At 40.6% G+C, this 13,015-nt stretch overlaps 1 protein-coding gene across 1 annotated transcript in view; it reads right to left on the bottom strand.

Annotated features, from left to right (window-relative positions):
• Positions 1 to 13,015, bottom strand: part of LOC115105782 (amyloid protein-binding protein 2-like) — a 30,333-nt gene that overhangs the window by 14,204 nt on the left and 3,114 nt on the right. Inside the window, exons 3-9 of the mRNA XM_029628159.2 lie at positions 3,147 to 3,298; positions 2,941 to 3,064; positions 2,659 to 2,827; positions 2,467 to 2,556; positions 2,234 to 2,301; positions 2,038 to 2,143; positions 1,345 to 1,469 (exon numbers count right to left, since the gene is read on the bottom strand). Coding sequence (XP_029484019.2) covers positions 1,345 to 1,469; positions 2,038 to 2,143; positions 2,234 to 2,301; positions 2,467 to 2,556; positions 2,659 to 2,827; positions 2,941 to 3,064; positions 3,147 to 3,298 — 834 coding nt within the window. The remainder of the gene's footprint in view (positions 1 to 1,344; positions 1,470 to 2,037; positions 2,144 to 2,233; positions 2,302 to 2,466; positions 2,557 to 2,658; positions 2,828 to 2,940; positions 3,065 to 3,146; positions 3,299 to 13,015) is intronic.

Below are 13,015 nucleotides of genomic sequence, written 5' to 3'. Positions count from 1 at the left end.
CACATGACTTCTCAATCTGCAATTAGTTTGACAATCGGTTGTGCAGCCAGACTTATTTGCCATTCCTTTTGCCTCATCCCTCTCAACCATACAATTTTTCCATTCATCATCAATCCACAGGGATTTAACAGTTTTCACAGTCAATTTCTTAATGGGCGCATGCTTATTATTAACTTGAATAAGCAATTTCATATGTCAAGTGCATTGTCGGTTTTCTACTCATTACACACCACGGACCAACATCTTCTTTACATCCATAACATATGAATCACTACCAAACTTCTTGTATGACCTCTTATACACAATATTAGGACCTGCCTTTGGAACTTTGGTTTTCCTAGACATGGCTACTATATTGTGATCAATACATCCGATGGATCTGGATACTGCTTTCAAGCAAATATCTGCAGCATTAGTAAAGATGTGATCAATACATGTTGATGATTTCATTCCTGTGCTGTTTGTAACTACCCTGGTAGGTTGCAGGCACTGGTTACAGTGTAAAGCTTTTTCTTGAGTGGGCAGCTTGATGAAAACCAATATTTAAAATCACCCAGAAAATATACCTCTGTTGATATCACATACATTATCAAGCATTTCACACGTTATCCAGATACTGATTGTTTGCACTTGGTGATCTATAGCAGATTCACACTAGAATGGGCTTTAAGTAAGGCAGATGAACCTGTAGCCATATTACTTCAACAGTATTTAACATGAGATCCTCTCTAATCTTTACAGGAATGTGGTTCTGAACATAAACAGCAACACTTCCATCATTGGCATTTCTATATTTTCTGTAAATGTTATAACCTTGTACTGCTTCAACTGTATCAAAGGTTTTATCTAAGTGAGTTTCAGAAATAGTCAGAATATGAATGTCATCCGTTTCTAGCAAATTATTGATTTCATGAACCTTGTTTTCTAAGCTACATATGTTTACGTGGGCTATTTTGAGCACTTTTCTTCTAGGATGCTTGCTTGCTTTATTGCTTTACTGGGAAGCTTAGCAGCAGTAGATGTGCTCATGTTCTTTGTGTTAGTGCAGGGTGCGCTTCACACAGTGGACTTCCTCCTAGGGCTCAGCGGCTTAATGCTAACAGTATAAATCTGGTTCAAAGGCACATGATTACTGCATGCAATAGCTGTAAAATCAGTAGAGGCATTACGGCAGTTAAAGAGACATAAATTAGGTTACTTATATTGTGTCTACCGACGCCCCTGATATATTGCACATTTGCTGAAGCATTATGACAACTCTGCGTCACAATGGTAGGGATTAGCTGAGGTGGGCTTGGGTCGTTGATAAGTCATTGTCTCAATGGTGACAAAACGATTACTCACAGTGCATTGTCAAATTTGCCAGAGCTGTACAGATGCACATAGGAGGAGTATGCCAGGTCCTCGTGTGCTGTGGCCACATGGATATTCTTTCCCCCGAAAACCGACTGCCGGATATCTAGAGCCGTCTGCAATATTAACACAGTTTCAATATCACACATTTGATACACCTCCCCTCTCTGCTGTCTATCTACAGTTGTCGGAAGTTCACATACATCTTAGCCAAATACATTTAAACTCAGTTTTTCACAATTTCAGACATTTATTCCTCATAACAATTCCCTGTTTTAGGTCAGTTAGGATCACCACTTTATTTTAAGAATGTGAAATGTCAGAATAATAGTAGAGAGAATGATTTATTTCAGCTTTTATTTCTTTCATCACATTCACAGTGGGTCAGAAGTTTACATACACTCAATTAGTATTTGGTAGCATTGCCTTTAAATTGTTTAACTTGGGTCAAACGTTTCGGGTAGCCTTCCACAAGCTTCCCACAATAAGTGAAATAATCTCTGTAAACAATTGTTGGAGAAATGACTTGTGTTATTCACAAAGTAGATGTCCTAACCGACTTGCCAAAACAATATAGTTTATTAACAAGAAACTTGTGGAGTGGTTGAAAAACGAGTTTTAATTCCAACCCAAGTGTGTGTAAACTTCTGACTTCAACTGTACATCTCAGACCAACTCTCTCACCTGGTATATTGCAACTGATTGGCAGATGTTATCCACATTCAGCAAATAAAAACCATAATCAAGGAGAGTGTCTGAATACTTGGGATGCTTGTGTCCAAAATGCTCACTGTAAAACAATAAGGAAACAGACATTAGTGAAGGAGACAGAAGGAGACTTATACATTTTACAACACACAGTGTTGTGAAACTAACCTACCGTGCCAGGAAAACAGCATGCTTTATCAGATGCTCTGCCTTCCTGAACTCCCTCTTTACTACACAGGCCTGTAGGTCCAAACACATGAAACCAAGCTAAGTGCCAACTACAGTCTGTAGTAGCATAAATTACTAATACAGCATTACAGTGGCTCATATGACCGTATGGGAACATCTCAAAAACTATTTGTTTATCCATTCATAGTCCAACACAGGGAAAGGGAGCACTCATACCTTGGAAGCCTGTCTTAGGACATCTACCACAACCTTAACAGGCAAACCCACTGTGATCTCTTTCATTGCCTCTATGCACCACCTGTAGGCCTGCACAAGACATGATATAGGTGATGATATCTACAGGAAAAACCAGAACACCAAAAAATCTAACCACCACTTGATATAAAGTATCTCTTTAACGCAAAATACCTCATCATAAAGGCTCTTAGCAAAGAGCAGAGCACACAGCTCTCCATAGAGTGCAGCTTTGTTGGCCTGATGACCATGTTTGGCCAGTTTGTCCATGTACAGCTGGGCCAACTTGACAGTCTCTTCACCAAGATGGTACTTGCAGTTGCCATTCCGGACATGAAGCAACCTAAGAGAAAGTGTTGAGTCTAGCAAGCTTTTGTGGTCAAATATAAACTAGGAGTTACCAGCCATAGAACTAGAATCAGAACAGAATATACTAACTCTCTGGGACCAACTTACCTGACACAGCACTCCACAGCACGGTACCAGTGCAGAACCTCATCATGCAGTGTGCACAGCTGCAGACACGCCAGAAACACATTCTCTGCATCACCATACCAGCCTGCGTCAGACAGAAAGCCACCTACAGGACAGGGTCAACATTAGTACAACCAGACACAAAAGTTGAAGAAAAGTGAGGAAAGTTGATGGGTGCAGGGGCCTACCTAAAACAAAGCCAAAGTGAATGGCCTTCACTTTCACATGGGCATCAGACTCTGCAATGTAGGAGCAGCGACGGCTGAAGGAGCTGGCCAGGACGGAGGCGACTTTCACCCCATGATCCATCAGGGCTTGGAAGCAGTGGTGCAGGAGGTGTCTGCAGGCACACACACAAAGACAGGGCATAAAGACGTGATACAAACATACAGTTGAAGTCTGCGCCTTCTTCAACGTGCTGTCTGTGTGGGTGGACCAATTCAGTTTGTCCGGGATGTGTACGCCGAGGAAATTAAAAACTTACTACCCTGTCCACTACTGTCCCGTCAATGTGGATAGATAGGGGGGTGCTCCCTCTGCTGTTTCCTGAAGTCTACGATCATCTCCTTTGTTTTGTTGACGTTGAGTGTGAGGTTATTTTCCTGACACCACACTCTGAGGGCCCTCACCTCCCCCCTGTAGGCTATCTCGTCGTTGTTGGTAATCAAGCCTACCACTGTCGTGTCGTCTGCAAACTTGATGATTGAGTTGGATGCGTGCATGGTCACGCAGTCGTGGGTGAACAGGGAGTACAGGAGAGGGCTCAGAACGCACCCTTGTGGGGCCCCAGTGTTGAGGATCAGCGGGGTGGAGATGTTACCTACCCTCACTACCTGGGGGCAACCCGTCAAGAAGTCCAGTACCCAGTTGCACAAGGCAGGGTCGAGACCCAGGGTCTCAAGCTTGATGACGAGTTTGGAGGGTACTATGGCGTTAAATGCTGGGCTGTAGTTGATGAACAGCATTCTCGTATAGGTATTCCTCCTCTAGATGGGTTAGGGCAGTGTGGAGTGTGGTTGCGATTGCGTCGTCTGTGGACCTATTGGGGCGGTAAGCAAATTGGAGTGGGTCTAGGGTGTCAGGTAGGGTGGAGGTGATATGGTCCTTGACTAGTCTCTCAAAGCACTTCATGATGACGGAAGTGAGTGCTAGTAGTCGTTTAGCTCAGTTACCTTGGCTTTCTTGGGAACAGGAACAATGGTGGCCCACTTGAAGCATGCCTTGTTAAAATCCCCAGCTACAATGAATGCAGCCTCAGGATATGTGGTTTCCAGTTTACAGAGTCAAATAAAGTTTGTTCAGGGCCGTCGATGTGTCTGCTTGGGGGGGGGGAATATATGCGGCTGCGATTTTAATTGAAGAGAATTCTCTTGGTAGATAATGCGGTCGACATTTGATTGTGAGGAATTCTAAGATCACATCACTACTCTGGACTAGAGGTCGACCGATTATGATTTTTCAACTCCGATACCGATTATCGGAGGACTAAAAAAGCAGATACCGATTAATCTGCCAATTTTTTTCCCATATATATTTGTAATAATGACAATTACAACAATACTGAATGAACAATGAACACTTGTTTTAACTTAATATAATACATCAATAAAATCTATTTAGTCTCAAATAAAAAATGAAACATGTTCAATTTGGTTTAAATAATGCAAAAACAAAGTGTTGGAGAAGAATGTAAAACCGCAATTACGTGCCATGTAAAAAAGATAACGCTTAAGTTCCTTGCTCAGAACATGAGAACATATGAAAGCTGGTGGCTCCTTTTAAAATGAGTCTTCAATATTCCCAGGTATGAAGTTTTAGGTTGTGGTTATTATAGGACTATTTCTCTCTATACCATTTGTATTTCATATACTTTGACTATTGGAGGTACTTTAGTATTGCCAGCCTAATCTCGGGAGTTGATAGGCTTGAAATCATAAACAGCGCAATGCTTGAAGCAACGAGCCAGGCGGCCCAAACTGCTGCATATACCCTGACTCTGTTGCACAGAACACAAGAGAAGTGACACAATTTCCCTAGTTAACTTCTTTGGGGTAGGGGGCAGTATTTTCACATCCGGATGAAAAGCATGCCCAGAGTAAACTGCCTGCTGCTCAGGCCAAGATGCTAGGATATGCATATTATTAGTAGATTTGGATAGAAAACACTCTGAAGTTTCTAAAACTGCTTGAATGATGTCTGTGAGTATAACAGAACTCATATGGCTGGCAAAAACCCAAGAAAAAAAGAGAGAAAAAAATCAAACCAGGAAGTGGGAAATCTGAGGTTTGTAGGTTTTCAAGTCTTAGCCTATCCAATACACAGTGTCTGTGGGGTCATATTGTACTTCCTAAGATTTCCACTAGACCTCAACAGTCTTTAGAATCTTGTTTCAGGCTTCTACTGTGAAGTGGGAGAGAATGAGAGCTGATTGAGTCATGGGTCTGCCAGAAGGCCATGTGCTCAGTCAGGCGCCCGTGAGAGTTAGCTCCGTTCCCTGTACTCAGATTATTCCAGTGTGCTTTTTCCGTACAGCTTTTTTGAAATCTGACACACAGTGGTTGCATTAAGGAGAAGTAGATCTTTAATTCCATGCATAAGTTGTATTTTCATCCACATTATTGATGAGTATTTCTGTAAATTGACTTAGCTTTTTTTTCCAGATTTTTTGGAGGAAAAACATAACACGCCAATGTAAACAGAGATTTTTGGATATAAATATGAACTTTATCGAACAAAACATACATGTATTGTGTAACATGAAGTCCTATGAGTGCCATCTGATGAAGATCATCAAATGTCAGTGATTAATTTTATCTCTATTTCTGCTTTTTGTGACTCCTCTCTTTGGCTGGAAAAATGGCTGTTTTTTGTGACTAGGTACTGACCTAACAAATCACATGGTATGCTTTTGTCGTAAAGCCTTTTTGAAATCGGACACTGTGGTGGGATTAACAACAAGTTCATCTTTAAAATGGTGTATAATACATGTGAGGAATGAGGAATTTAATTATGAGATTTCTGTTTGAATTTGGCGCCCAGCACTTTCACTGGATGTTGGTCAGGTGGGACGTTAGCGTCCCACGTACCCTAGAGAGGTTAAAATAAATTCATGTTAGCAGGCAATATTAACTAAATATGCAGCTTTAAAAATATATACTTGTGTATTGATTTTAAGAAAGGCGTTGATGTTTATGGTTAGGTACACAATGGTGCAACGATAGTGCTTTTTTTTCGCAAATATGCTTCTTAAATCACCCGTTTGGAGAAGTAGGCTGTAATTCAATGATAAATTAACAGCCACAGCATCGATTATATGCAACGCAGGACAAGCTAGATAAACTAGTAATATCATCAACCATGTGTAGTTAACCTCTTCAGCCGACCCTCTACTTTTTTGAACATTCTGTTAAAAATCGCGCAACATTTCAGCGCCCTGCTACTCATGCCAGGAATATAGTATATGCATTTGCTTAGTCTGTGTGGATAGAAAACACTCAGACGTTTAAAAAACTGGTTAAATCACTGCTGTGGCTTTACCAGAACGGCATTTACATCGAAAAGCACAGGAAAAACTGATCACTGAAAATGGGGAAAATATATCCATGCGCTACTTGAACCCATTGATAAACGTGAACCACAATTAATTGACTGAGGTTGCAGTACCTACAGCTTCCACAGGGTGTCTAGAGTCTTGTCATTTCCCTTCAAGTTTTTCTTGGTCAAACACATACAGGACACCGTATCTAATCCGGTCTAGGACCGGATATTTTCGTTGAGTTTCTAGCCGGACATTTTTCCAGACGGACAGCTAATAATCTTTACATCGCCTCCTGATGAATTTTATCGCTTATTAACGTTTACTAATACCTAAAGTTGCATTACAAACGTATTTCGAAGTGTTTTGTGAAAGTTTATCGTCGACTTTTTGAATTTTAAAAATGACGTTACGTTTTGAAACGATGTTTTTTTCGTTTATCACACAGTCTACATATAACGATATCTAGGCTTTATATGGACCGATTTAATCGAAATAAAGACCCAAATAGTGTTTATGGGACATCTAGGAGTGCCAACAAAGAAGATGGTGAAAGGTAATGAATGTTTTCTATTTTATTGTGCGGTTTGTGTAACGCCGAAATGCTAATTATTTTGTTTACGTCCCCTGTGGGTCTTTTGGGGTGTTGCATGCTATCAGATAATAGCTTCTCATGCTTTCGCCGAAAAGCATTTTAAAAATCTGACTTGTTGCCTGGATTCACAACGAGTGTAGCTTTAATTCGATACCCTGCATGTGTATTTTAATGAACTTTTGAGTTTTAACTAATACTATTAGCATTTAGCGTAGCGCATTTGCATTTCCAGAGCTCTAGTTGGGACGCAAGCGTCCCGGGTAGAAGAAACAGGTTAACAAGTGATTATGTTAAGATTGATTGTTTTGTATAAGATACGTTTAATGCTAGATAGGACCTTACCTTGGCTCCTTGCTGCACTCGCATAACAGGTAGTCAGCCTGTCTCGCAGTCTCCTCGTGGAGTGCAATGTAATTGGCCATGATCAGTGTCCAAAAATGATGATTACCGATTGTTATAAAAACTTCAAATCGGCCCCAATTAATCGGCCATTCCAATTAATCGGTCGACCTCTACTCTGGACGGTTCTAACTTAGAATATGTGGACAACCACAAATGATATAAGTACCTAGGTGTCTGGCTAGACTGCAAACTCTCCTTCCAGACCCATATCAAACATCTCCAATCGAAAATCAAATCAAGAGTCGGCTTTCTATTCCGCAACAAAGCCTCCTTCACTCACGCTGCCAAGCTTACCCTAGTAAAACTGACTATCCTACCGATCCTCGACTTCGGCGATGTCATCTACAAAATTGCTTCCAACACTCTACTCAGCAAACTGGATGCAGTTTATCACAGTGCCATCCGTTTTGTCACTAAAGCACCTTATACTACCCACCACTGCGACTTGTATGCTCTAGTCGGCTGGCCCTCGCTACATATTCGTCGCCAGACCCACTGGCTCCATCCCTAAAGCCAACACCTCATTCGGCCGCCTTTCGTTCCAGTACTCTGCTGCCTGTGACTGGAACGAATTGCAAAAATCGCTGAAGTTGGAGACTTTTATCTCCCTCACCAACTTCAAACATCAGCTATCTGAGCAGCTAACCGATCGCTGCAGCTGTACATAATCTATTGGTAAATAGCCCACCCATTTTCACCTACCTCATCCCCACAGTTTTTATTCATTTACTTTTCTGCTCTTTGGCACACCAATATCTCTACCTGTACATGATCATCTGATCATTTATCACTCCAGTGTTAATCTGCAATATTGTAATTATTCGCCTACCTCCTCATGCCTTTTGCACACATTGTATATAGACTCCCCTTTTTTTCTCTACTGTGTTATTGACTTGTTAATTGTTTACTCCATGTGTAACTCTGTGTTGTCTGTTCACACTGCTATGCTTTATCTTGGCCAGGTCGCAGTTGCAAATGAGAACCTGTTCTCAACTAGCCTACCTGGTTAAATAAAGGTGAAATAAAAAATAAAAAAAATAAATACCTAGGTGTCTGGATAGACTGTAAACTCCCCTTCCAGACTCACATTAAGCATATCCAATCCAAATTTAAATCTAGAATCGGCTTCCAATTTTGCAACAAAGCCTCCTTCACTCATGCTGCCAAACATACCCTCGTAAAACTGCCTGTCCTACCAATCCTTGACTTTGGCGGTGTCATTTACAAATTAGCCTCCAACATTATACTCAGCCAATTGGATGCAGTCTATAACAGTGCCATCCGTTTTGTCACAAAGCCCCATATACTACCCACCATTGTGACCTGCATGCTCTCGTTGGCTGGTCCTCGCTACATATTCGTTGCCAAACCCACTGGCTCCAGGTCATCGATAAGTCTTTGCTAGGTATAGCTCCGCCTTATCTCAGCTCACTGGTCACCATAGCAACACCCACCCATAGCACGCACTCCAGCAGGTATATTTCACTGGTCATCCCCAAAGCCAACACCTATTTTGGCCACCTTTCCTCCAAGTTCTCTGCTGCCAATGAATGGAATGAATTGCAAAGATCACTGAAGTAGGAGACTTATATCACCCTCACTAACTTTAAGCGTCAGCTGTCAGAGCAGCTTACCGAATCACTGCAGCTGTACACAGCCCATCTGTAAATAGCCCATCCAACCAACTACCTAAATCACCATATTTGTTTTGTTTTTTTTGCTCACCAGTATATCTACTTGCACATCCTCATCTGCAAATATAATCACTCCAATGTAAATTGCTCAATTGTAATTACTTCGCCACTATTGGCCTATCTAGTGCCATATCTCCTTAATTGGCACAGTGTATACAGATTTCTCTATTGTGTTATTGACTGTACATTTGTTTATCCCATGTTTAACTCTGTGTTGTTGATTTTGTCACACTGCTTTGCTTTATCTTTGCCAGGTCGCAGTGGTAAATGAGAACTTGTTCTCAACTGGCCTACTTGGTTAAAACATTTTTTAAATTAAATAATAATCCAGGTAAAAATTCCCTCTCTTAGGTCAGTTAGGATCACCACTTTATTTTAAGAATGGGAAATGTCAGAATAATAGTAGAGAAACTGATTTAATTCAGCTTTTATTTCTTTCATCACGTTCCACTGGATGTCATAAGGTGAAAGCACCAATTTGTAAGTCGCTCTGGATAAGAGCGTCTGCTAAATGACTTAAATGTTAAATGTAAATGTAATTCCCAGTGGGTCAGAAGTTTACGTACACTCAATTAGTATTTGGTAGCATTGCCGTTAAATTGCTTAACTTGGGTCAAACATTTCGGGTAGCCTTCCACAAGCTACCCACAACAAGTTGGGTGAATTTTGGCCCCTTCCTCCTGACAGAGCTGGTGTAACTGAGTCAGGTTTGTAGGCCTCCTTGCCCGCACACACTTTTTCAGTTCCGCCCACACATTTTCTATAGGATTGAGGTCAGGGCTTTGTGATGGCCACTCTAATACCTTGACTTTGTATTCCTTAAGGCCATTTTGCAACAACTTTGGAAGTATGCTTGGGATCATTGTCCATTTGGAAGACCCATTTGCAACCAAGCTTTAACTTCCTGACTGATGTCTTGAGATGTTGCTTTAATGTATCCACATAACTTTCCCACCTCATGATGCCATCTATGTTGTGAAGTGCACCAATTCCTCCTGCAGCAAAGCACCCCCACAACAAGATGCTGCCACCAACGTGCTTCACGGTTGGCATGGTGTTCTTCGCCTTGCAAGCCTCCCCCTTTTCCTCCAAACATAACGATGGTCATTATGGCCAAACAGTTCCATTTTTGTTTCATCAGACAAGAGGACATTTCTCCAAAAAGTACGATCTTTGTCCCCATGTGCAGTTGCGAACTGTAGTCTGGCTTTATTATGGTGGTTTTTGAGGAGTGGCTTCTTCCTTGCTGAGCTGCCAGGTTGTGTCGACATAGGACTCGTTTTACTGTGGATACAGATACTTTTGTACGTTTCCTCCAGCATCTTCACAAGGTCCTTTGCTGTTGTTCTGGGATTGATTTGCAATTCTCGCACCAAAGTAATTTTCCCATGATGTCAAGCAAAGAGGCACTGAGTTTGAAGGCAGGCCTTGAAATACATCCACAGGTACACCTACAATTGACTCAAATTATGTGTTTAAAGGCACAGTCAACTTAGTGTATGTAAACGTCTGACCCACTGGAATTGTGATACAGTGAATTAAAAGTTAAATAATCTGTCTGTAAACAATTGTTGGAGAAATGACTTGTGTCATGCACAAAGTACATGTCTAACCAACTTGCCAAAACTATAGTTTGTTAACAAGAAATTTGTGGAGTGGTAGCAAAACTAGTTTTAATGACTCCAACCTAAGTGTATGTAAACGTCCGACTTCAACTGTACATGAGAACAGCAGCATAAAGGCTCATCTGTCAATGTGTGACAAGGGCATTTAACATTGGCTTAAGGCTCTTGTCAGATCCCTTTCATTTCACGTAATTGTGGGGTCAGATTCCTATTGTGTGGTGAGGAGGAGCTCCTCGGCTCCATGTCCAGAAGTAATTTATCCATTCATTGTAGTCATTGTGCTCTGTAGAGTCGCTATTTTTGCGTGTCAATTAACCAGACATTCCCGGATTACTCGTTATATTAATAAAGTCTGATATAAATCAGCAGTTTAGAAAAAATAAGGGTACAAGACTGTGTACATATGTGGCTGTGTTGACAAAATCATATCACTACATATCCCATTGAGCTAAGCGGGGAGAGGATGCCTGTTGTCACAGTTCCAAGACCAGTTCGAAACATCCAGCTAACCCTACGCCAATGGATTTCAAAACTGAACTTGGATTCGCGTCAACAAAACAATAAATCATTTTTACATTTATTTCAAGAATATTTCTTAGTTACATGCTTGTATAACTAGTGTCATGACTGTCCTGATCAGGTCAGGTTACAGGAGACCACAACCCTACAGATTATCTCTCAACCCCAACAGAGGAGAGATCTAGGGGTCTGAAGATGTGGGGGTTTTATGACCCCTCACGCCCATGGTAAATATTAGGCCACAGACAACATTCCTGTGTCCTCTTCTGTCAGCCACAATGGTGGTCATGACGATAGATGGAATATGAAAATGTATGTCATTTTTGTTTTGTTATTAAAGGTTAATAGATGACGTAATTACGAAAACATTGTAACTGTAAGAGTTTTCCTAGGATATGCGTGGTGTTTATATATTGTACGTTGTGTGGAAAATGTCCAAATCAAAGAGAATGTTTTGGTAAAGATTAAATGTGAAGTTAGTTGTAGAGGTCGACCGATTAATCGGAACGGTCGATTAATTAGGGCCGATTTAAAGTTTTCATAACAATCGGAAAATCTGTATTTTTGGGCACCGATTTCTGATTATTTTAAAAAATAAATTACATTTTTACCTTTTATTTAACTAGGCAAGTCAGTTAAGAACACATTCTTATTTTCAATGACTTCCTAGATACTGTGGGTTAACTGCCTTGTTCAGGGGCAGAACGACAGATTTTCACCTTGTCAGCTCAGGGGTTACAATCTTGCAACCGCACAGTTAACTAGTCCAACGCTCTAACAATTGCACTCCACGAGTAGCCTGCCTGTTACGCAAATGCAGTAGAAGCCAAGGTAAATTGCTAGCTAGCATTAAACTTATCTTATAAAAAACAATCAATCATAATCACTAGTTATAACTACTAATCCAGGTAAGCAGGCAATATTAACCAGGAGAAATTGTGTCATTTCTCTTGTGTTCATTGCACGCAGTCAGGGTATATGCAACAGTTTGGGCTGCCTGGCTCATTGCGAACTAATTTGCCCAAATTTTACGTACTTATGACATACATTGAAGGTTGTGCAATTTAACAAGAATATTTAGACTTAGGGATGCCACCCGTTAGATAAAATACCGAACGGTTCCGTATTTCACTGAAATAATAAATGTTTTGTTTTCAAAATGATAGTTTCTGGATTCGATCATATTAATGACCAAAGGCTCGTATTTCTGTGTGTTATTATGTTATAATTAAGTCTGATTTGATAGAGCAGTCTGACTGGGCAGCAGCAGGCCCGTAATCATTCATTCAAACAGCACTTTCTCCAACACTTTGTTTTTGCATTATTTAAACCAAATTGAACATGTTTCATTATTTATTTGAAGCTAAATTGATTTTATTTATGTTTTATATTAAGTCAAAATAAGTGTTAATTCAGTATTGTTGTAATTGTCATTATTACAAACCAAAAAAAGTACAAATAAAAATCGGCCGATTAATAATCGGTATCGGCTTTTTGGGGCCTCCATTAATCAGTATCGGCGTTGAAAAATCATAATCGGTCGACCTCTAGTTAGTTGTCTAAAAATGGATTTGAGTCAAATCTAGACCTTGACTCTTAACTTGGTACGCCCAGAGAATTGCCCTAAAGGCGGTGACGCCCACTTCTGACCCGAGGGTATAAGACATCTGAGTGAAGAATTAACATA

This window comes from Oncorhynchus nerka, linkage group LG22 (genome assembly GCF_034236695.1).
Source record: "Oncorhynchus nerka isolate Pitt River linkage group LG22, Oner_Uvic_2.0, whole genome shotgun sequence".
Lineage (NCBI taxonomy): Eukaryota > Metazoa > Chordata > Actinopteri > Salmoniformes > Salmonidae > Oncorhynchus > Oncorhynchus nerka.
This window is presented reverse-complemented; position numbering and strand designations above follow the sequence as displayed.